At 34.1% G+C, this 26,418-nt stretch overlaps 1 protein-coding gene and 1 long non-coding RNA gene across 6 annotated transcripts in view; one reads left to right on the top strand and one right to left on the bottom strand.

The window, feature by feature from the left end:
- Positions 1-19,457, bottom strand: part of LOC107066427 (uncharacterized) — a 62,562-nt gene extending 43,105 nt beyond the window's left edge. For 2 of the 5 annotated variants that reach the window (XM_089179792.1, XM_089179785.1), the window contains exon 1: positions 16,625-19,253. In XM_089179792.1, coding sequence (XP_089035918.1) covers positions 16,625-16,669 — 45 coding nt within the window. In that variant the 5' untranslated portion in view covers positions 16,670-19,253. The other 3 variants (XM_089179788.1, XM_089179798.1, XM_089179795.1) reach the window with 3 other exon arrangements.
- A 1,074-nt stretch (positions 19,458-20,531) lies between these two features.
- The window catches only part of LOC149033769 (uncharacterized), a 34,477-nt gene continuing 28,590 nt past the window's right edge, over positions 20,532-26,418 (top strand). The window contains exon 1 of the long non-coding RNA XR_016179023.1: positions 20,532-20,797. This is a non-coding gene — a long non-coding RNA (uncharacterized LOC149033769). The remainder of the gene's footprint in view (positions 20,798-26,418) is intronic.

Consider the following 26,418-nt stretch of genomic DNA (forward strand, 5'->3'; position numbering starts at 1 on the left):
GAATTTTCAAACTAAATTATGTTGATAATTAAAAAATCCCACCTGTCCTTGGTAATTCATTTATGTATTTTTTATTTATGTGTGATACGCGTTGTTTATAAAAATAAAAATAATGATAATAAATGATTAAGTGAAATAATAAGAAGAAGTGAATTAAAAAGTATCAACAACGCCCATAAACGTTTAACGTTGTTTAAAACGAAAACAAAATGTTTCTAATAATTAATAGACACACATTATTATTTTGTTTTCTAATTATAATTGTAGGTATACAAATATTGTGTTATTATATTTACAAATACCTGTGGAATGTATTTCACCTTCCTTCCTTCCTTCCTTCTTTCTGGTTAATAATTAATTATAAATAAAAAATAAAAAAGAAAAGGTTACGTATAGTTGCAGTCTCGTTCTTACCTGAAAAAAAAAAAAACAGAAATAAATACAAATTAAATTGAATTCAAATATCAATTACATATAAATATATTAATTATATATGTATTTAAATGTTAACTAATTAAAAATGTCTGTAAACAAAATTAAACAATACAAAAATCGCGATATTTCTAACTATCATCAATGAACATCTCAAAGATGGCGAGTACAACCCGCCATTGTTTCATTTTCAGTTCCCGCACCCTGTCGGCAATTTTGAAAACTACATTCCGTAACTAACTTAAGAAGTTAACCAAAAAGCGTTCTTTATCTTTTATTAAATTATATTCTTATAAATCAAATTATACGATTAATACGAGGAAGACAATTAATCCGAAAACATACGAGAAAGAAAAAGAAGAAATAGAAATAGAAATAGAAGAAGAAGAAGAAGAAGAAGAAGAAGAAGAAGAAGAATCAAGAAGATCTGAAAGCATAGTAGTAGTAGTAGTTAGGGATCTTAAAGCAAGTTCTAGCTTGGACAGAAGCCACTGAGAATTCAATTAACGATAATTACACGACAGTCCATCCCCTTTCCTTTCTACCCCTTCCCTTAAACCACCCTGTTTCTTCGTGAGTCTCACAGAGTCTCACAGAATCCCACAGTCTTTACAATTTTCCCTACAATTTTCTTTTTCCCTCATCCAACTACCAACTCCCACTATTTCTATCTTACTACGTTGATTCTCCTTTTGGCCGCAGATGCAGGTGCATCCGAATGTGCGAAAGACGACTAACAGCAGCAGCAGCAGCAGCAGCCATTCGACTGCCAGAAAGTTCGAAGGAAGTCCCATTTGCGAGAGCTAAAACTAGCCATCAGCAGTGGCATATTCATTCTGTTCTCTTAGTTAGTCATTCCAGCATCCTTCTTCTCTCATTCTCAAAACAGCAACCTCTTAAATCTACCCTACCAATCCCCACCACTATCCTCCCACTCGTTCCTTTTTTTTCTGAGAATTGGCAGAAATATTGCTAGACCTGTACTACGATTTTCTCTAATTCCCTTGTCCACGTTTAGGCTCAAACTAAGGAAGAACAAGTTTACTAGTTAGGGTTTTCTAAAGAGGTTTCCTTTTAAGTATTGGAATACTGCAATAAAGCCAAATCTCAAGCTGTATTTTTTTATTCTGTTCGGAAAACGACATAGTAAAGTGGGGGGTTTCAGGAATTTCTTTGGCTAGCATTTACGTAACATGTTACGTAATTAATTAAATATACATTCATCAACATTAGTTTTGGTTTTATTTAATAAAATACAAATATATTTAAGGTGTATTTAATTAAAGAAAAAGATCAATTGATCATTTGATCAATTTATTCAATCAAAGTTACCCCAACCTATCGAAATAGCTAATTGCCGAAAAAATTATATATTTATAAAACAATATTATAAATATATATAATAATATTGTAAATGTAAAGAAAAATAATGTGCACTCAAAAGGTGTGCACTAATATTAAAAATATTCATAGAAATATCTGGTGCGCTAAAGTTTTCGCGGCTTATTGCATTAAAGTTACAGTAACGTACCGAAAGAGATAAGTGTTGGGGGTGGGTACGTGGGGTTGGGGGGGGGGGGGAGGGTATCAACTTGTTGCATTAATTACAACGGCTCGGCTATTAGACATCGATTCGCTCGAAATCTCACCTATACGATATAGTCGTACTCTACTTCCTCCGTTATATTCAACACAAAGAAAACTGCGCAAGCGTTGCGCACGCATGCACACCAAACCCATACACTTTAAACTATAAGTAACTACTACTATTACTACTACTACTACTACTACTACTACTACTACTACTACTACTACTACTACTACTACTATTACTACGTAACTATGATACAAGTGCGCGCGCATTTACTATATTTACGTGCACACGCGCGCCCAAATATAACACGTGGGTTAATTCCAAACTGTTTGGATATGATGAAAACTTGTTTTTGTTTTTTTATTTTTTTTATTTTTTTAACACATTGAGCGCCACGTGAATTCTTCGAGAAATTCTTGTCAGGCCACAGGTGTTACTTTGTATTGAAAAATAAGTTAAATGTGTCAGTCACATGTGACTGACACGGCCTAAACGCAGAAAAGTTTAATGTCAGTCATCGATGGCTGACGTGGCGCTTCAACGTGTTAATTCAAAATTTTCATTGAATTGTTGTATTTTTATAATGTTAAATAAACATTTACTAATAATATTTATTATTAATAAATTGTTATTTAAAATTTGAACTATGGTGGGATACATATATTTCATTCGCGTTTTCATTTGATTTTCATTTTTATTAGATTTTCATCAAAAGCGATCTAGTTTCTAGGACACATATCGACATTCGACTCCCGGTTCCTTTGATAACACGAAGGACGATAACATCTGAGAAATATAACCAGTTTAATGTCATCAGCCTGAAGTTAGAAGAGGTTCGACGTTCTCGTTCGATAAATCCGTTGGCGCGCGATTTCAAATAGTTTTACTTGAAAACAAAATAGAAATAAGGGGTTAAGAATTCAAATAACACATATTAAAAAAGTTCATTATTTTTCTAATTATTCGTATATGTATTCTAAGTTAACACACATACGTTTAAATGTGTTAATAATGTTTGAATTTGTTGTTAAATAACAAGATTATAGGTTAAATTTATAAGAATGTGTTATCATAATTTATTCCTTCACCTCAAAAAGTATTTTAGATCATACGAATTATTTAATATTCGAAAATAAATAATATTATGAGGATTAATAACTACAAAGTGGCACAAATATGAAAACATATCGAAACACATTAAAAAAAATATATTAAAAAGCAAGAATTTTAAGTTAGATTGATAAAAATGTGTTATCATAACCTATCCTTCACTTCAAAAAGTATTATAAATCATACGAGTTATTTAATATTCAAAAATAAATAATATTATGAGGATTAACAACTAAAAAGTGGCACAAATTTGAAAATATGTCGATAAACATCTAAAAAAACAAAAATAAAAGTAATTGATTTTTATAAACCAGTATTGAAATTTGCTTGAAAACTAGAAAACAACGTTAGGAAATGTTGCAAATGTATTAGAAAAAAGTTGATTAGGTTTTTTATTATATTCGTCTAATTATTCGTAGGTTTTATTCGGATGTGCACTTGAAGTAAAAGGAAGGTGTTTGCAGGAGCGGATACGCGAACCGGAAGTGGTCGGTAACACCGCGCCTCGCTGCCGGCAATTACACGGACCCACACGGCCGTTTCTCTATCAACTCTGGCTTCATGCAACCGTATTCTCTCTCTCTCTCTCTCTCTCTCTCTCTCTCTCTATTTTTTTCTCTCTTATGCATTAACGAGTATGCGAGTAAACCTTCTCTCTGTATATAATATGCGTATGGATGGTGGTTGGCACATACTTGGAACAGCAACACATTGACGAGGAGACCGGATGAAAAAAAAAGAAAAAAAACCCAACGATCTTTTTTTTTTTCTTTCTTTCCTGGCCCAACCAACCAACTAACCAACGGTGGTTGGTTCACCTTGATAATGCGTGATATCACGCAAATACACAAATCATTCTAACCTAACTTTTTTTGCAATTTGATTGTGTGGATATGTGAGAAGTAGAAAAATGAATGGAAAAAAATTAATATCCGCGAGATGTGGACACACATTGTAGATTTTTGTTCACTAAGTTCAATCTTTATGTATATATGCATATAATAAAAATATATATATGTACATTATTATACTTGTTTCGTAAATTGCAATTATTTTAATCCCATTTGTATCATTCACTTTCAGTTTTGCATTTCAATACGAAATCTGTCCTTTTTTTTTCAAAATATGTGCAAATGAATTGATTTAATTTAATTAACAAAATCCAAAATTACAATTAAATATATAAATAATTCGTAAGGACAATTTGTCGAAAGAAAACACAAGGGAAGGGAAAATGAATTCGTTTTGGAACCTACGGGAAAAGCTTGTACCCGTCCTCAGAATAATCAGTTCGATAGCGTAATCTGGGTCGGTGTATTTTTACATCCCTTATCTGCAGTTCGTTGGATTCCTTCAAAACGAGACGTTCTCTCCTTTCACACAAACACACATACATACATACACGCTCATTCTATCTATCACTATCTCTTTCCTTCTTTTTCTACAGTACGAGATTTCACATGCAACGAATGGTTATTGCTGATAAAAAAAAAAAAAAGAAAAAAAATCGAAAAAAATCCAAAAGGGTAAAAAATAATAATAGTAGTAGTAGAAGTAAAGAAAAATAAAAAAAACCATAAAAAATAAAAAAAAAAATAAATTAAAGAAAACCAAAAATCTGTAAGAACCTAAACGTTACCTGAATGTCAAAGTAAAACATTAACAATACTAACTAATTCGTACCTAAACATAAAAAATAGGGTGTAAAATAATGGCAATAGAATAGGGGGAAGGGTAAGGGACCTAAAGATAAAAAAAAAACTAGAAATGTGTATAGAAAAGAAGAAGATGAGCGTATCCTGAACTGGCGTCGTATCGAGTTTCGCGAAATAAATTTTCAAAGGGTCGATATTTCAAATGCCAGCGGCAGGGGTTGACCGGGAGCTATTTTGAGTGTATGCTGTACGGCATGTAGGACCCGAACACACCACCCGTCAATAATCCGCTGAATAAACTATCGTACGCCCGCCTACACTTCCACCCACCCGTCTACCACACAGTTCCACTCGACCGCCACCTACAGGCCAGACGTATATCACATGAGGCATCCCTGTACCTCTTCCCCCCAACCACCCCCTCAACCTCTCCCTCAACCTCCTCCTCAACCCCCCAAACCCGACGCTTGCAATTCCCCTTCTTCTCATATTCCCTTTCCCTTCAATCTGAACCTCACTCACTCACTCACTCACTCACTCACTCTCTCTCTCTCTCTCTCTCACACCCTTTCTATCTATCTATGTTTCTATCTCTTTCTGCATTCGTGTTCAATAAGGTTCTGTATGCGTTCCGTGTAATACACGAATGAATATATGTGTATAGGTTTACGTGGTGCATTGGGCACGCCTCGATGAAGTTACGCGCGTGCTGTTACTACTCCTGGGGGCCCAAAGTAAACTTCAATTGTTTAATAATAATCCATAGAGTTTAGAATCGAGTAACCATTTTTTGTGTCCCTAAAATTATTTACAAAAAGAATATTTTACACAAATATCTCTAACTAGATATAATTACAAATTACAATAGTGTTTTATTGTACGATTCTATTTGACCAATTTTCTTTTTTGATTTGAGAACTTATATGAAATTTTGTTGATTCCTTATTTCATTCGTGTTTTATTAATTATGTTTTATTAGTTAATTAAGAGAAATGATGATATAAGTTTAATAATTTACATCGCATTGAGATCGTCTAGAAAAAATAGAAAAGAAAAAAAATTGATCTCTTGATCGTGCTCGAACGCGTATTGAACCCATCACTATTTGAAAGTTACCTACATACGTAGATATATATAGGGAGGAACGGTGCGATGTATTATTGACACCGCAACCCCCAATGTAGCCTGCCACCGCCAATCCCTCGTGTGTGCTGCCTTGTTCAAAATCGGACAGTTATATGTGAAAGCATACAGGACTATACACACACATATACAACAACAACGCGACTAGTATATACTTATAAAACTACATACATGTGTGTGTATGTACTACCTACCCACGTATCTAAAATGCACATATATATATAGACTGAAATCCGCACTTCTTCAACTATTAACGGCGCACCTTATCCCATTCATTCTTTATATATATATATATATACTTTTCTTCGTTTTTGTAACTCAAAGTTCACTATAGTGTAAAAAGGAAGTGTAATAAATAAAAAAAAATTGTTATATGTTAGTTTTAAAAAAAGGGTGTTTGTAGGGGGCTTGATTTTATAAACAAAAAAAAAAATAAATAAAAATTATATAATAATATAATTATAATATATATATATTTATATATATTTTTGCAAAAACTCTTTAGTACCACTGACCTCTCAATCCAACAGTTTTTAATTAGAACCGACTGCTTACGTTGAAACAATTATCGACATCATACCTGAGTTGCTGACCGATATCAGACTATCGGATTAATTTATACATTTCTCATTAAAATTTGTTCTTTTTTTTTTTTTTTAAACATTAACACGATAAATATATAATACTAAACGATTTTTCTAAAACACTATCATTATTATCATCTAATATCATCATTCTAATTATTCACATTTTAAGACTAATGTCAAATAATTTTCATTCTAATTGACAATTTAATTATGAAGAATAATTATTTTTAGGATATTTTTCGTAAAACGAATCTAATCTATGAGATAATTTACTCTTTAGGTAGGAATAAAGATATTCTATCTTTAGTTAGAAAATTTACACGAATCTAACCACCACCACCACCGCCATCACTCTAGAGCATCACCCACCACCCACCACTACTTTAGATGGGGTTGCCTTTATTCCGTTAGTATTATACCTTAGAGCCCTTCTCAACTAAGGGAGTTCAACGTCGATTATCCGTTATTAACTTTCAATGCGGAGACAAGTCCAAAAGCCCTTTTCCTTGTCCTAGGTTCAGGATCACGAATGTCTGAGAAACGTAATTGAATTTCTCTCTATCTCTATCTTTATCTATCTATGTTCTTTTTTCTCTCTCACTCTATATATATATATATATATATATATATATATATATAACTAACTTTATCTCACTTCCTCTCATAGAACTAATTAACTTGGGAGAATAATTCGAAGTAGCGCGAGAAGCTTCTATAAAAATTTAACGATTCACCTGATTTGCCAGTCTTCTTGACTGACAGCTCCAACGTTGAGTAGGTAAAAGGGTAAGGGTGAGGGTAAGGGTAAAGGTAAGGGTGAGAATGAGGAAGAAGAATTACAGTCAATCTCTATCTCTCTTTCTCTCATTTTAACTTCATACAAATACTTAATTCAAATAATCAACCGATTTATGATCCTTTTCGTGTTGTAATATCTTTGTTCTTTGATTTATTGTTAATTAATTAAAAATATATATATATATAAGAATTAAACATTTTATATTTGATCTATCTTTCTGTCTCTTTCATTTAAGTTAGTTTTTCTTTTTCAATTCAACACTAATAACGTGGGTTTTTTGTAGGTTAAGTATTACGTATGTGTTTATAATTAATTTTGTTTTAAATTAAACTTACAAAATAATAAGATAAATTGTTATTAAAAAATTCCTAAAAAATAATACCAATTTGTTAAAATTTATTAAAAATAATAATAATAATAATAATAATATTGAAAACCTAACCTAATCTCTTTGAAGTTAAAACGATCCAGCTTACCGACCGAGCAGAGTTAACCTATCTTCGATTTCATATAATTGGAGAATAAAATTGGTTGTAAATTTGACAAAATAAATAAAAAAATAAATGAAAATAAGTTCGAAACACAATCTGTGAAAAGAAAACAATAAGATTAACATTATGAGATTGAATGTTTGGATTGTTTATTAGTTAGTTTGTTAATTCGTTAACTAGAATGTAATTTAACTGTATTCGCGTTTTAAAGAATTATAAATAATTACGTCAGTAGATAGGCATTTAATCGACCGTCGTAAATCGAAACGTTAATATAAGGCAGGTCAGGTTAGAACCTTTCCTGTCTCCGACCTTCGTACGGACAATGACTCAAACCAAAGCGGAACAAACAAACTTTACCGACCTGTCCTTATGTTTAAAAAAGAGAACGCAACATGCATCCCGTTTTCAAACCAACTCTTCAGGTGACTTATGGTTTATATTTTTACTAAATAAACCCCCACTTAACAATTATAAACATACAATTGTTCAAATAAAATAACACTAGGTTTTTAACATGACTGATAACCAAAAAACAAAAAAAACTCCAAACCTAAAGAAGAAAAATATTGGGTTGACAACTGAGTCATTGCGGATTTTAAAGAGCCACCTATCGACTAAATCCGCAATTATTTACTTGCCAACCCGATATAAAAAAAAAAAAAAAAAAGCAAATGCAAATGAAAAATATTCATCGTCAACGTTGATTAGGATCCAAACAAAATTTCATCGTCAACGTTAATTAGAATCCAAACAAAGTTTAATGCCCTACCAACGCGTATTCAAAATGATCCACAGATTTGAACCATACCCATTCGAAATTCGAATACCAAACCCTACCACTCCTCAACAACCCTCCCCAAAAAACCTCCTCCCACTCTACCGTTAGTTCTCGTCGCATTGGAATGCTTAAAATCCGTGTTCGGCTGGAAACATTTCGCACCCAGGGGGAGATTTTGCACCAGGCCGTGTATGCCCGACAATAAAAATATCCCATCTACCCTTTTACTCTCAAAAATCAACGATACACCCTCCTCCTCCCTCCTCTTCCTCGTATCCGCGAGTATAGAGCGCAAACAAATTGGACGATGGTGGGGGAACAAGAAGAGTGGTGGGGATGGAGTGGCGGGAAAAAAAAAGAGAAAATAAAAAAAAACTCGTTCGAGGTTCCAGTTTCCTCTTTCCCTCTCACTCACACACATTTTTCACGCACACTTTCATACTTCTATCTGTTCCTCCTACTTTACCCCCCGATCCCCTCCTCCTCCTCCTCCTCCTCCACCTCCTCCCTTTTCGTAACCATCAATCGTTTGTACGATGGTCTTTGCTCGAGTTATTTTGCACTTTTGTACAGTATGCATCATGCAGACACACACACACATATATGCATATATGTATGAGTATATGTGATCGTTTTGGAAAGAATGCAAGAGAAATTCAGTTTATATTCATATATGTGTATGTGTGTGTGTGTGTGTGTGTGTGTGTTAGGTATGAAACGACCACCAGACAACGTAATGCAACACAACGATGACAATGACTAGGAACGACGACGACGACGACGACTACGACGACGACGACGACGTCGTCGTCGATGGCGGTGTACCTTGACACGGATGACTCTCTGAATCAGCCGACAGCTAGCAACAAACATCACTTCGCTATCAACTTACGCCTACTACTACTACTACCTATATATATGTATGTATGTATGTATATATGAAGTTGCAGTAGTTCGTTGGGCGTATTACGGATATATTCGAATCCCTGTCCTATGTTATGTTCTTTCTCTTTCTATCCTTCTACCTTATAGGATGACAGTTAGGATTTTGATCCACTGAATTGACTGACTGGCTGACTGACTTATGGTTAAAGGTAAATGATAATCATTGATAAAGTAATATCAATAAAGTTAGAAATTATTTATTTAGTTATTAGTAATCATATTTTGTTAAATGAGATACCACAAAAATAGGGGTGGAAAAATAATAAAAAGAAAATAAGAAAAAAAATGTGAGTGGGTATAATGTAATAATAAAATAATGTAAAATAAAATTATTTAAAAAATATTAAATATAATAATGCAAAATTAAAACACTATTAGGATTATTTGAAAGAAGAATAATTTACAAAAAAAAAAAAAAGAAATTACTGGCTATAATAAAATAATAAAAGTGAATAAATATAATAATGAAAAAACTAAAAACACTATTAGTGTCATTTGAAACAAAAATTAATTTGCAAAATAATATACCGTTTGATATATCGAAGTTTTCAATTTTAATTTAAATTAATTATTGAATTATTTATTAGAGAATATAAACCCCCCCTCCCCCCCCCCAAAAAAAATTAAATAAATCACTTGCATTAAGAGGGTGGTTTATTTTTTTTTTCTCAACGAATACAAAAGTAAAACAAGAAACAGAAACAAGAGATGACACACACATGTTATAAGTAAGTATGTGTAATCATCAACTCCCATTCCCTAACTGAACACTTATACATATATATATATATATAGCATGTTATATACATATCTGCTGCAGATACGTATGTACACAAGTGCAGTAGTCATTTGAAGGATGCCTGGAAAGACAGGAAATGTTTGGACGGACGTATTTGGAACGCGCTGTACTCGACGGCCGACATGGAAAAGCAGCTTCGAAATGGGGTGATACGAGAGAGACAGAAAGAGAAAGAGAAAGAGAGAAAGAGAGAGAGAGAGAGAGAGAGAAGACTGGGGTGGTTCCAAAGGGAATGAATGAGAAAGGGAAATATTTCTGTCTCTGTTCTTTTTCCCATTTCTCGTTTCCTTTTTACATTTTCCTGAATCTATCTTTTTCTTTTCACATGGTTTTTTTCTCCCCCACCCCTTCCCACATACACACACACACACACACACACACATATCCACACATACGTTAAGGGATTCTCTTTTACCCTTTTCTGAAGGTTTTCCTAGCTCGCCACAAACGGACAAGCCGTTGGTAGTTGGCACCCCTTGCAAGTATTGTCGGTTTCAGACACCATACCTGTGCTCTGATCTTATGGGAAATCCATACTAGCCCTTATAACTTTGATGGGGAATATAAAAAAGGGTATGGTGGGGAAAAAATCACCCCCCTACGGTGTTGTGCTTTACTTTTATCCTTTACCCCTACCTTCCCCTCCCCACCCCACACCACTCTTAGTTCACCCTTTTTAGTTCAAACGTTGACGTCGTCTTTTGCGCACCACTACCACCCCTCCTCCCCCCTCTTCTCTCTGTGTCCCTTTATCTATCCTCCCTCTTTATATATATATATATATATATATATATATATATATATATATGTGTGTATACGTGTGTATATATATATATGTGTATCAAGAGAAATAGTTGTTGCATTTCGTTCTACGATATATTCGAGAATGGAAAAATATTTGTATCTTTTTTTTCTTTTTCCTACCATCCCCTTTCCAATCCCCTACTCGTTTTCTTTTTCCACTATATACATCAAAGAAATATGTGAAATATGTTGAAACAAAATAAAATAAAATAAAAAGAAGAAAATATGATGAAAAATCAAACGTGTATTCAAACGATCGTTAAATAGCATTCGAAATCGGAAACAAACAAATCAAAAGGAAAGTTAGAAAAAGAGACAGAACTAACTTCCCTTATAGAAATAGAAAAAGAAAGGAGATAAATAAGATAAAGGTCAAGAATGAATTTCTCGTTTTTCAACTTTTTCTTTTTTTTTGGAAAGAATCCCATACCAAAGCAAAACCATAGAAAATCGGCAAAGATTACCGTTAAAATGAACACTCGTCGTCTCCTTTGGTCGTGGCAAAAGCCCCCCTCTTCCTTCTCCTTGCCTTCCCCCCTGCTAAGACTCTTTCCCTCCTCCCCCCTCCCCCCTCTTCAGCTCATCCCACCTCAACCCATATCCCAAAGACCAAAGACTACTTCCCGCGTATACCGTAATTTAATCCTTTAACGAGAGAATCGCACGCCTCATTAGCGATCCCGGATTCTCGTGCGCTTCTGAAAGCATCGACCAACCAACCAACCAACCAACCAACCAACCGACCGCATCATCATCATCATCATCATCATCATCATCATCATCATCATCATCATCATCTTTTTCTTTTATTTTTTTTCTTTTTCTTTTCCACATACTCTTCGTTACCAACCCCTCCAACGTTTACCAACTTCTTCTTAAAGATGAGGTACCACTTTCTCAAATGGTTCTCCTATGGTTCCCCATATATTTCCACCCAATCTTTTTTTTTCCTATCCTTTCCTTTCTATGCTGCAAAACATCGAATATTTGTCAATGTTTTGTACAAAAAGGAAAATCAGTACATTTTGTTCTCGTTTGTTTTTTAAGCAGCATTTGGATTATTATCTTATTTGATTTTTATAAAATATCGTTTAAAATAAAACAATTGTCGAATTTCAAGAGTTGAGTAAAAAAAGAATTTCAACATTTGCAAAATTTCTTAGTTTGTTTTTTCTTTTTTTTGTATTTTTAATTCATTTTATCGTAAAAATTCGCAATTCTAGCCCAAAAAAACTCATAATTGGTCGACTGCAGCGACACACCGCGGTGCTCACTTTCAAAATGGTGCCCCACAGTTAACTGGTTAATTAAAAAAAGGAATTAATCTGTACTAAATTGATCTCAAATTTCAAGATTTGCAAAACTACTACTATGTTCATTTTTATATTCTGTTTCATTGAATCCTAAAAATTTGCAATTCTAACCTAAAAAAAAAAAACTCGTAATCGGTCGATTGCAGCGACACACAGCGGTGCTCATATTCAAAATGGTGCCCCACAATTAACTGGTTAATTAAAAAAAGGAATTGATCTGTCCTACAAGAAGACAAACCGAGTGACGGAAGAAGTAAAGAAAAAAATACGAAAAAAAGAAGAAAAAAAAAAGGAAAAGGGTTTGAAAGTTCAGCAGGACACAATCGGATGAACACGCGGGTCAAGTCAAAAAGAAGAAGAAAAAGAAGAAGAAGAAGAATAAGAATAAGAAGAAGAAGAAGAAAGATGAATAGAAGCGTAAACGAGTACGAAGAACGTGGGCGATCTTCGTAAAAGAGTAAAAAGAGAAAGAGAAAGACACAATGTATGAAAGAACGAGAAAGAGAAAGAGATAAACGATACACGATAGAAGAAAGAGGATAGAAAATGGATCGTGAATGATTCCAAGTTAGAAAGAAAGAGATAGAAATATACACAAAGAGAATAAGAAAATGAGAAGTAGTAAAACGAAATAAAAAGAGTGCAAGAGAGAAAGAGAAAGAGATAGATAGATAGAAAATGAGAGAGAGAGAGAGAGAGAGAGGAAGAAAATAGAAAGAGAGTTTGAAAAAGAAAGGAATGAGATAGATAGAAAGAGAAAGAAACACTTCCACACTCTACCGGTGGAAAAATATAACCTGTTGGAACGTAAAAGAGTGAGAAAGATAGAAAGACAGATAGAAAGAGAGAGAGAGAGAGAGAGAGAGAGATAGAAATGCGCGGGCGCACAACGAAGAGAAAGAGAGAGAGAGAGAGAGAGAGAAAGAGATAATGGACCGAAAAGAAGAGGATGAAAGAGAGATAGATAGAGATAGATATACAGTGAAAGAGAAAGAGAAAGGTTAAGTGAAGATGGTGGGGGAAGATGAAGAGAAAAAGAGACATAACCTCCTCCGTGAGGGACTGCGATGGCAAAAAGGGTGAAAGATAGAATGAGAGAGAAAGATAAAGAACGTGGTGAGCGAGGTCCCGAACCTACCACAACTCTAAACTCAACTTTCGTGACTCCGATTCCGATCGAATCGATTTCTGTCCGATTCGCGTGCAAACTTTTCTAATACAACCCCTTAATTCATAATTTGGTCAATGTATTGTTTTATATATATATACTATAATATATGTTATTTTTTTTCTTTCCTATGATTTCTTTTTTACTGTTACAAACCCCTCCCGCCCCCCGCCCCCCCACCATTTCTACTACCTTCAATTTGAACCAGGAACAAAGTTTTGCACTCACGAATGTTCTCGGGTTTTTTTCTTTCTTTCTTTTTTTTCTTCTAACTTTAGGAATCGTTTTTTTTTTTCTTAATTTATTATTATTATTGTTATTATAATTATTTTTTGTTGCTTTTACGTTTAAAACAATTTCAACTATTACTATACGAATTGTATGTGGTTACTTTTAAATATGTATGTATAAATAATATAAAAACACATATATGCTCATAGTTATGAATGTGTGTGGTGTTTCTAAAATTTTGAAAAAAATTTTCAACTAAATAAATTCAATACAATTGTCACGATAATTGTTATAAATAAACCGTGTTAGATAATATTTGTTATTTCAATATTATATAGTGTTCAAATGTAATTCTTTTAATATCTCGATATAAGACATTACTTTCATAATTATGGGGTACATATATATGTATGCATGTGCATGCACGTATGAATATATGTTTTATATGAATGTATAAATATTTTCATAAGAGTCATGATCTTGACCGTCGTATGCATCAATTATAACAACGAGTTAATTAGAAACAAAACTCGTGAAAGCATTCATGTATTCCAATACAATAAAATAGAAAGAGAGAGAGAGAGAGAGAGAGAGATAGATAAATAGAAATACAAAAGACAGACAGATAGACAGATAGACAAACAGGTTGAAATAGAAAGAAAATTAAAATGTCTAATAAAAAGATAATGTTGATTCTCTTTCTTTCACATATTACACGTAAAACTACTACTCGATCGATGTAGTTCAAATCGAAATACACACACACACATATATATACACACGTGCACATATATATATTAAAAAAGTGTGATCATTTCTCGGATAGAGGATTATGACTATACTGAACTACAAAACTACGATGATATATATATATCTAATTCTCTAATCTCTCTGACTTCTATAACGATCAAGGAGAAAAAAATGAATTCTAAATGATAACACGACTGATGACGATTACGATGTGTTTCTTTGAAAATTATACCAAACGTTTTACGATTATATTTTCTATCAATTGTGCAAAAATAATAATAATAATAATATTAATAATATTATTATTATTATGTTTGAATTAATTTATTAAATATTTATTATTTATTATTTTATATTTTTATTATATATATGGAATAGTTTTTGAAATTATTTTTGTTTTTTTAAATATACAAAATTTGCAAAATTTCCTACACCTCGATCTCGACCTTTCTTTCAAACAAATAAATATTATTATTATTATTATTATTATTATTATTATTATTATTATTATTATATTCGAATTAATTTATTAAATATTTATTATTTATTATTTTATATTTTTATATATGGAATAGTTTTTGAAATTATTTTTGTTTTTTAAATATACAAAATTTGCAAAATTTCCTACACCTCGATTTCGACCTTTCTTTCAAACAAATAAATATTATTATTATTATTATATTCAAATTAATTTATTAAATATTTATTATTTATTATTTTATATTTTTATTATATATATGGAATAGTTTTTGAAATTATTTTTGTTTTTTTAAATATACAAAATTTGCAAAATTTCCTACACCTCGATCTCGACCTTTCTTTCAAACAAATCAAAAAACAAAACAAAATGTGTTTTCTGTACAACAGAATGAGGAAAGGAGGAGAGTAGAAAAAAAAAGAGGGAAGTACGGATTAAACAACTCTTTCAATTAAAACTACTATACTATTTGTCTGTCTACTACTATTACTACTACTAGTAGTAGTACTACTTCCCTTTTCCTCTCCAGAAAATAAAAAAGGTGCAATGGAATAATGAGTTTCGTAACGAGAGACCTGCTATTCCTCTTTTTTTTTATCTTTGTTTTTTTTTTCTTCCTCAAACGGAAAGACACAACAAGAGAATGTTAAAAAGAGAAAATGTGTTTTTTTTTTCAAAAAAAAAAAAAAAAAATAGAAAAAAAATAAAACCTTCCTTCTTCTCTTCTCCCCTTGACACATATGCAAAAGGAAAACACACAAAACACGTAGATAGGAGAGTTTCTCATATAACCCGAGAACATTTAAAAAAAAAAAAACATAAAATAAAATAAAAAAATAAAAAGGAACATTTCCCTTTTGTCCCTTCTCATCCCTTCACCCCTAAAAAAAAATTCCATTACCATTCGTCACTTACTTTCATCGATATTAATCTTTTTCTATTTTATTTAACTATCAATAAAAAAAGAAAAAAATATACATACAAATATATATATATATATATATATATATATATATATATATATATATATATATATATAAAATAGAAATACAAATAATATTATTCGCAAAAGATAAAGATAAAATAAAATAAAATAAAATAAAAGAAAGAAAAAAACAAGAAGATAAAAAAAAAACTATCACAAAGTTAAGATAATTATTTAATCCAAAGACAAAGATCTCGGATAAAACAGGGGAATAGGGGGGAAAAAATTATCGTTTGATAAAGGTGGGGACAGAAACAGGGGAACTTAGTACAGTAAGGAAGAGAGGTTGGGTGGTGGTGGTGGTGGTGATGGTAATGATGGGATAGATACGACGATGGGTTGAAGTGAAGTGAGGTGAAGTGAAATGGGGGTGGGGTGTTAAAGGGTAATCGAAAAATACTATACTCGATCACAATTCGAATAAGCTCATTCCTATAACGCATGTGCACGAGTAAATGCATTATATATATACATACATATGTGTGTGTGTATATATATAGTATGAAAGAAAGAAAGAAGTCGATCACGTGGTTCCAATGCCGATCTCCATTAGACTCACCTTGTGGTGCTGCATGATGGCAGTGGCCTTTCGCTTCGCGGACATATTCAGAAGTGATGCGTCCCTCTTTCTCTCTTTCTCTCCCTCTCAAGCACACATACACACACCCACACACACACACATACACACACACACCAAACGGAAACACACTCTCAGGCTCCCCCTTTTTTATTTTCTTCTTTTTCTTCTTCTTTTTTTCTTTCTCTTTCTATCTTTCTCTATCACTCAATGTGCGTATGTGTGTATATATATATAATATATTTATATATGTGTGTGCGTGTGTATATATATGAGGTGGTGTCTGTCTGTCTCTCTCTCTCTCTCTATCTCTTCTGTTCGGAGTAAAAAAAAAGTTCTCTTTCTCTCGCGTGCACTGCCTCTCTCCTCTCCCTCTCCTCTCTTGATTCCTCTATCTCTCTCTCTCTCTCTCTCTCTCTCTCGTACCTTCTCCCCTTTCGTTGGGCGAGTGTGTGTGTGTGTGTGTCTTCCTTCGTTTCTCTTCACTGCTATATATCTTCCTCTAGTTTCTTTTTCTTTTTCTCTTTCCCCTTTTTTTTTTCACAGGGAGGAGCGAACCCACCACCCGCGTCAACTTAAAACCACGACGACAACGACGACGACGACGGCGACGACTACGATGACGAAGATTCACCCCCTTGGTTAAGATCGAAACCAGAGGAAACTTACTTCAAGTCTGATTTTTTTTTTTTATTCTTCTTTATCTTCTATTTTATTTCTTTTATTCTGGTTTTTCTTTTTTTTTTTTTTTGTTACTGTGCTTTCTCACTTTCTTTCTTTTTTTTTTTATTTTTATTTGTATATATGTGTGTATCTATCTAACACGTTTAACGCATCGCATGATCTTTCTCCTTTCACGCACAAGCTACTCTGACGTTGATACCACGTAGCAAAGTTCGTCGCTTTGGCTCTCTCTCTCTCTCTCTCTCTCTTTCTCTTTGTCTATTTATCTTTCTCTCTCTCTCTCTCTCTCTCTCTCTTTACTCCCCCCTTGTCTCTCTCTCACTCTCTCTCTCTCTGTTTCTTTTTCTTTTTAATCTATCTCTGAACCAACAAACACTTTACGCACTATCTGTCTGTCTAGTGGTATTGCAATTGCTTTTACTACTTTTGTTTCTTTTACTACTCGAATCCGTCATTGTCCCACTACCTTTAAAAACAGTATATATATATATATGTATATAAGAAAAAAAGATGATTTTTCAGTGTCTTTCTTTTTTTATTTAACTCTTTTTCTCTATCTCATATGAAAGAGAGGAGTCGAAAACGGAGGAGTAGGCGATCGACGTAGGACGACGACACGACGACGATGACGACGATGACGACGATCAGGCCGCGCACGCACACACACGATGCAGTTTAACTTATCCGGCGCGAAGTGCAAACTCCTCCCCCACCAATCGTACGAACGAACGAACGAACGAACGAACGAACGAACGAACGACGACGATGTATATATCCGTGATCCACCAACGATCAGCTGGTTGGTCTCCTCTTTCAAATTCCAAACAATTCCACCCCCGTGACTTTTATATATATAAATATATGTATATGTATATATATTTTATTCTTATTTTTTTTCTGTTTTTTTTTTTTTTTTTTTTATTTTGACCAAGAGATAATTTATCTTCTTTTGCTGAACACTTAATTTCGTATCACACTTATTCACGTATATGCGATATTTAATTCGTTGTTAAATATTTTTGTGAAAAATATCGTGTCGTAAGTTTTCTTCTCACCGTTCAGTTCGTTGTTATACTCCTTTCTAAAGATCACTAATGCAAGTTACAGGAGAAACGTGTCTATAAAGAGTAATAGTAGTAGTAGTAGTAGTAGTTCTCCGCGATTGTATTTCTTTTACTATGAGAAGTATGTGTGTGTATGTGTCACGAGAAGAGCGTAGGTTGGAACGCAGAAAACAAGGTTACTCTACGTCTCGTCGTCGAAGGCCGATCCTCTCGTTACACGCTACACGTTAATAATAATAATAATTATTATTATTATTATAATAATAATCAACAAAAAAAAACTAATAAAATGTTCTTCCTTTCTTTCACCTTTGGGGAAAATTCAATGTTCCTCACACTCTTTCTCTTTCTCTCTTTTATTTTATGCGTTCTTGGAATCTTCTTTCTCTTTTATTTTAATCCCCCACTCTGTATATATCTGCTGAACGTATATCTGTTTTCTTCTCTGTCTCTCTATCTCCCTGTCTTTCTATCAGCAACAACGTGTGTCTTTTCACCTCTCGTCAGAATCCGAAACGCGCGCGCGAGCGAACGAACGAAGGGATACGAGATATGATAAATAGTCAAACGTTAGAGAGAGATAAATAACACACACGAGGGCTGGGGGGACAAAATTATGACAACTCGTGCGTATATATATATATATATATATATATATATATATATATATATATATATGTAAAAGAAAAAAGATGAATCAGGTATTAGAAGTAAACGTGATTCCCACCAAAATCCTTCTTATCTATTATTATTATTATTATATTTATCTTTATCCAATCCTTTCTTTTTCAAAACAAATAATATTATTATTAATATTATTATTCTCTTTCCTTTTTTATTTTATTTTATTTTATTTTATTTTATTTCTACCTTTGTTTCTTCGTAGAATCGAGAGAAAACTAGGTGAAAAAAAAAAGGTAAGCTCGAGGTGAGAAAACGACGATGTAAAATTGTGTACAGTACACGGTACAGTACGATACGGTACGGTACGGTACGGTACAGTACGGTACGCCCTTTATAAGATTAAAATCACAGAACGTCCTCACGTCACGAGCGCTCACGGCGAACTGGCGGCTGGCGACGCGCTGGCGACCCCCTCTCTTTCTCCGCCTCAGTCACTCCCTCTCTCTCACTCTCACACACACTCTTTCGAACCCTCCCCCACCCCGTTCGCTGCTGCTACTCTACTCTCTCACACTCTCTTTTACCGTAGAGAGAGAGTTTCCCTTTTCCCCTCGTCTCACTTCACCGTCATCGTCCACCTCCACCTCCACCTCTGACTCTCTCGTCGCCGCCGCCACCACCGCTACCGCGCACCCCTACCCCGCCCCTCCGTCCTGCCGCTCACGTTCCCCTGTACATCTCTTTCTCTCTCTCTCTCTCTCTCTTTCATTCCCACTTTCATACTATCTATGTTTCTCTCTCTTTCTCTCTCACTTACTCTCTTTCCCAACTCTCTCCCTCTCTCACTCTTTTACGTGCTCGCTCGATCTCCCGACGCCTCTGACCCAACCACGAGGCAACTCATCTCCCTCTTTCTCTCTCTCTCTCTCTCTCTCTCTCATTCGTTCACCAACTATACTCCCCTCTCTACTCGCCGCGCCCTTTCAGGACTCCCTCGTCCTTCTCTCTTCCCCAAGCCAAGCTCTCTCCCCCATAGATTCCCTTTCTCTCTCTCTCTCACTCACTCCCTTTTCATTCTCACCCCTTTCGATCCTCTCTCAACGCTAGGTAGTACCTCTCCCTCTCTCTTTTCCCCCTCATATAGAAGGCCCCCCTTCTTCCCAATCCACCTCCCAGCGCCCAACATCGTTCCTCTCTGAGTTCCTCTCACCCCCACCTCATCCCTTTACCTCTCGACGACCCTCGACCCTCCCCCACCGACGTAAGCGGCACAACTACTACTACTACTACTATTACTACTACTACTACTACTAGTCTACTATCATGAACGGCACCAGAGAAGAGTAAAGTAGAAACGTGTATACCACACTACCATCGTAGACGACTACGACGAGGATCGTGGTGGTGTGGTGGTGATGGTGGTGATGGTAAGGTAGGGTCTGTCACTGTCAGAACACCCGTCCTCTTCCTCTCAATCCCACCCACCCTTTTCCTAACCCTCCTTTACCAACCTCCTTCTCTCCTCTTTCTCTTCTTCTTCTTCCTCCTCATCCTCGTTCGTAGTACTTCTCTCATCGTGGGGTCCGTTTCTGCTGCTGCTGCTGTTGCTGGACGGGACGGGTAACTCCGAGGGAAAGGACGCGTTTGATGGCTCCTAAGGGGTCGAGCAGGGTGAAGGGTGGACGATGAGGGACGTATAGGGGTGTGGACGATGGACAGGGAAGGGCAGAGACCAAGGGTTCCCTTTTCTCTCTCTCATACTCTTTAGAACCAACTTCCATAGGTGTGTGAAGTATATATATGTGTGTGTGTACGCTTAGAAGGGTACCCACCTTTCCCCCTTCCTTTTCTCTTTCCACCTTCCGCCACCCTGTTCACCTCTTCAGCCCCTTTCTCACGTGTTACTCCTATTTCTACGTCCCTACGTTATATGTATATATATATATATATATATATATATATATATATATATATATATATATATATATAGATATATATATATAGATATATATATATATATATGTACCTGCATTTACTGCTTTCTGCTTCTCATGTTTCTACTTTCTCTCTCTCTCTCTTTCTCTCTTTCTATTTTTCTCTTTTTATTTTTTTCTTTATCTTCCTTGGATGTCATAGTCTCACTGTGATATCGTTAAACACACGCGTTTACAATCATTCGTACCTTTATATGTAGACGTTCAAACATTTTTTTTTTTTCGTTTGTCAACTATACTTGCAACACGAGATAACTTCGATCATCTCAAAAATTAAGAGAGAGAAAGAGAGAGAGAGAGAGAGAGAGAAAGAAAGATAGTTTGTGTATCTCATTTTCTTAGTGTGTACATTTTCGTTCATTTCTATGATATCAAAACAAAAAAATCATCCTCGAAAAAAACAGATCGTTCTATATATGTGTGGTGCTCAAGCAAAGGGATACATGTAACTCATTTCTCTTTTTTCAATCTCAAATTAGACACCCGTTAGATTTTCGTATATTCATCAACCTTTTTTTTTTTTTTAATTACTATAGGTACCCATGTAATTTTTTAGGTTAGGTTAATTATTCGTATGAAATTCAAATAACTCTGTGATTTCTACTATTAAAAATAATAAACACAGAAGAAAATAGAGAGAATGAGAAAGGGAAATGGAGAAGGGGAGAAAAAGAAATAAAATGAACAAAAACAAGCAACCCCCTAGTTGTTACAAGAAGGAACGCTTGTAATTCTATCAATACTTTCAAATTACGACTACAGGGAACAAATTCGTACGGCAGTTATCGTAAGCGCGATAACGATCTAAGCAACAGTTTGTTCCTGGAAAGGGGTGAACAGGGGTGGGACTGTGGAAAGGTTGAAAAAGTTCGGCTTACGCAAGGAACGACGACCGAGGGAAAAAAAATAAAATAAAAAAAAAAATAAAAAAAGAAAAAAATAAAAAAGCTCTTCTTCGAACTTTTCGGCGAAAGTAAAACGATATCCGATCGTCTTCGTAGCTTTCGATTCTACACGTTCAACGTATTATACTTATACACATACTCAACACACACACATATACCAAATGCAGGAAAAAAATACTAACATCATCATTGAGATGCAAGAAGAATATATTTTTTTTAAATTGTTCCAAGACGAAAATAGAAATGTTTTACAGGTTAGGTTTACCTAGACACCGTTAGTGTTAACAAAAAAAGAACTATAATAAGTAAGATGAAAACGAGGTAACTATTATGTAACAAATTATACCATGCGGAATCCTTGGCAACGTGTAATAATTCATTTACGAATAATAAACGGACCACTCGTTATCGTTGACTTAAACTTCTATTTACTAATACAAATAATTTAATATACCATGCGATCCCTCTACTCATCTTTCTCCTTTTCTATCTCTTTCTTACTTACTTTATTCTTTTCTTGTAATACCTGTGGTGTATTCAACACACCTACACATACATTATGATGATGATGTATCGACTCACTCAAGTATATACAGACCCAACGTTTCTTTAATGCGTCGAGAAATGTTACGAACACTTGTGTATTTATTCTTCAAGTATAGTATAGTAATTTGTCGTCAATTCGTAACAAATATACCTAGAAGTGTAGTTTAAACACTATACTTCAAAAATTCCTCCCACTACTTCCACCTAACGTCAAAAAATTTTTGCAACAACTTTCGGTAACTTTGAAAATTGGGATTTTCATTTTAATTGTGTAGATTCGTTTTTATAACTAATCTAGTAATATTAATAATTAATTATACTCGACGTATAGTTAGTTTATCGATTTATAACAAAAATAACTAGACGTGTGTTTTACTATACCTAAATAACACTTCCCCCACTCTCACTTAACCTCAACAACTTTTGCAACAACTTTCGGTAAATTTGCAAATTGGGATTCACATTTTAATTGTTTATATTATTTTTATAACAAATTTAATAATATTAATAATTATTTATATTTGAAATATAGTCATTTTATATGAATTTATAATAAAAGCAACTAGACGTGTGTTTTACTATACCTAAATAACACTTCCCCCACTCTCACTTAACCTCAACAACTTTTGCAACAACTTTTGGTAACTTTGCAAATTGAGATTTTCATTTTATTAACAAATATAATAATATTCATAATTATTAAACAAATATCGATATATACAAATGATTCGATAAAATAACCATTATAAATTATTTCATTAGAAAATAAAACAAACACAAGAAAAGAAAAATGAGAGAGATAAAACATGAAAGTAAAACAGGTAGGCAGACAAAGATAGTCATAGATATAGGTAAATAGTAGTAGTAAAATACGTATATACGATTCTTCAACATCTCAGAGAAATTTTCTATGAATCATCGCCCACGTCCGTACTCATTTCGTCTCTAAGAAAAGTCGTCATTTTCTTCTCTCTCTCTCTCTCTCTTACTATTTCACTCTCATGCATCAGTTACTTCCGAATCAATCCCACTATATCACGTGTTAAACTCTCGTACAACATACACGATCAAAAAAAAGAAAGAAATGAAAAAAAAAAATAGTAAGAAAAAAAAAAGAAAAAAAATATCAAGCTAGCTCACACATGTACATATCCATATATACATACATATATATATATATATACACATATGCACATCTTGATAATCCACAGTACGGATGAAAAGAGAAAATTGTAGTGCGAGTATACGTTATTCTCGTGTTCCTATCCCAGTCACCGACGGTGTCATCGTCGCAAGAGACACCAAAGTCTAGTACTATATATATATATACAAACCTATACCCAACATTTATATATATATATGTATATACTTGCATAGGTGTGCATGCACGCGTCTTCATAAGAGAAGAACACGTACCAACTATATATATATATATAGAAATACGTATAACGTTGCTGGGTGTCATCTCGTTCGCGAACAAAGTCCACTCGGCATTAGATGACATCCTTGCTTTTTGAACCCTTGGGCGGTGTTCCCCTACTACTACTACTACTACTACTACTACTACTACCCTTTTGCCAGCACCCCCTATGGATCTCTCTCTCTCTTTTTTCTCTCACTCTCTCTCACCCTTTTCCTTCTTCTTCCTTTTTTTTACTCTACATCTTTCCACTGGCCCGTGTTTCTCTCATTCCCTAGAGCAAGCACCGTGTTTCTATCTCTCTCATTCTCTCAGTCAGCCCCTGGTGCCAGCAAGTTTCTCTCTCACTCACTCTATCACTCTCTTTTACCGTTTCTTCTCCCTTCGTTCGAGTCCCAAGCCTTACCCTTCCCCCCCCCTCCTCCTTTCTATTCTCCTCCCTCACAGTAAACCACCACCACCATCACCACCACCACCCGTCCACCCATCAGTCCGTTCCTTCGTTCATTCGTTCGCTCAGACCACCCTCGCACTCTCTCACAAAAAACCCAAGTCCAGTGTGGGCGCAACGGGGGACAGGGGAGGAGGAGGAGGAGAAGGAAGAGTGGAGGTTTCTCCCTTTACCTCCTTTTTTACCCTCTTCCCATCGTATCTTTCCTTTACCTCTATACCCCTCTATTTCTATCTCTGTCTTTCTCGTTTGCTAGATAGGTACACTTCTTTCTCTCTCACCCCCATACTCGGGCAAGCCGCCGGCCCATTCTGTCCCTCTTCCAAGCCCTGTCTCATCGTATACTATACCCTCCTCCGACAATTTCTCTCTCTCTCTCTCTCTCTCTCTTTCTATCCCTCTCTCTCTCTCTCTCTCTCTCTCTCTCTCTTTCTATCCCTCTCTCTCTCTCTCTCTCTCTCTTTTACTTCCTCTCATCGTAGGAGTAGTGACTCTCAACCTTCCCGTTTTCTTTAAATGTGAACAAAAATTGTTCAGCAGATTTTTTTTTCTTTATTTTATTTTGAGGTTATATATGATAACTGTTATAGTTATATATAGTATATATATGATATAAGTTTCTAGTATTATATAATAAAGTTATATATATATATATATATATATATATATATATATATTACTATATTATATATATACTATATTATATATACTATATCGTTATATATACTATACTAGAGTTATATATATAATTTATTATATAATACCATGAACTTTAATATATATATATATATAATAAATATAATATAATACAATATAATATAATAATATAAAAATAATATTTAATATATGTATATATATGTTTGTGTGTGGTTACAACTGGTTTTTTTAATTTATTATTTTATTATTTATATTACATTCAATCAGTTGAACTGTATATATATATATATAGTGCCTAGATAGTTAACGGGTGTGCGGTGAGATGGTACCGTTATAACCAGTTGGGGTATAATAAGGGTATAACCGGGATATTTCTATTGGTTATCCAGTTGCTAGAAAAAAGAAAACAATTCAGACCTATCTGAGATACTGATCTAACTGTTTCAAACATAAAACTATTATTCGTTAATGGTAGTGGTGGTAGTGGTAGTGATAAAAGAAAATAAAAAAAAGAAGAGATATTTGAATATTCACATAATAAAATATTTTTATAAAATTATTACTTTTATATTACTAAATTCTATTAAATAATAACAAAATATATTAACAACAAAAAATATACAAAATTTCTTTTATTGAATTCAACCAATTGAATTTCGAATTATTTAAGAATATTTATAAATAATATAAGATGATATTACCAACAATAAAACAATTACAATTATAATTATATATACAATATTTTTTATACAATTAAATGAACAAAAAAAAACAGAAACGAAATATTCTTCAGGTAAGAAAATTTTTCTAAGAAAAGAAAAGAAAAGAAAAGAGAAGAAAAGAAAAGAAAAGAAAAGCAAAGAAAAGAAACAGAAATAGATAGAAAGAAGTAGAGAAAGGTGGTAAAAGGAAAAGGTCGCTCATCCTCCTCTTGTACCTCTTCCCATTCCCCCTACACCACCCTTCCCCTTTCCACTACCTTCTTCTTTTCCTCTTGGTCGGTGGAAAGGCTCGGGATATACTATACTCAAGCAAAGAAGTAAGAAAGAAGCTTCGGCTTTGCCTCTTGGCATCACACATGGTGGCCACGTTGCCGCCTCCTCGGCAAAGAGAACGAAAGAGTACGAGAGAGAAAGAGAGAGAAAGAGAGAGAAAGAGAGAGAGAGATTACTTGCCTCTACCGGCACCTCTAATGCATTCCCGGCCGCTAATACCCAAGGAGGGCTCACCGAGGCCACTCTGTCTTCATCGCAAGTGTAAAGATGTAACCACCAACACTAACACCATCACCAACACCAATACTAGTCTACCAGCATCACCAATATACTATTACTAACACTACCAACACCCCCAATACTATCAATATCCTACTAACACTATTTCTAACACTAACACTATTCAACATCATTACTTTAACATCACCAACATCAA

This window comes from Polistes dominula, unplaced genomic scaffold (assembly GCF_049000335.1).
Source record: "Polistes dominula isolate Pdom_NZ unplaced genomic scaffold, Pdom_raw_medaka contig_29, whole genome shotgun sequence".
NCBI classification, from domain to species: domain Eukaryota; kingdom Metazoa; phylum Arthropoda; class Insecta; order Hymenoptera; family Vespidae; genus Polistes; species Polistes dominula.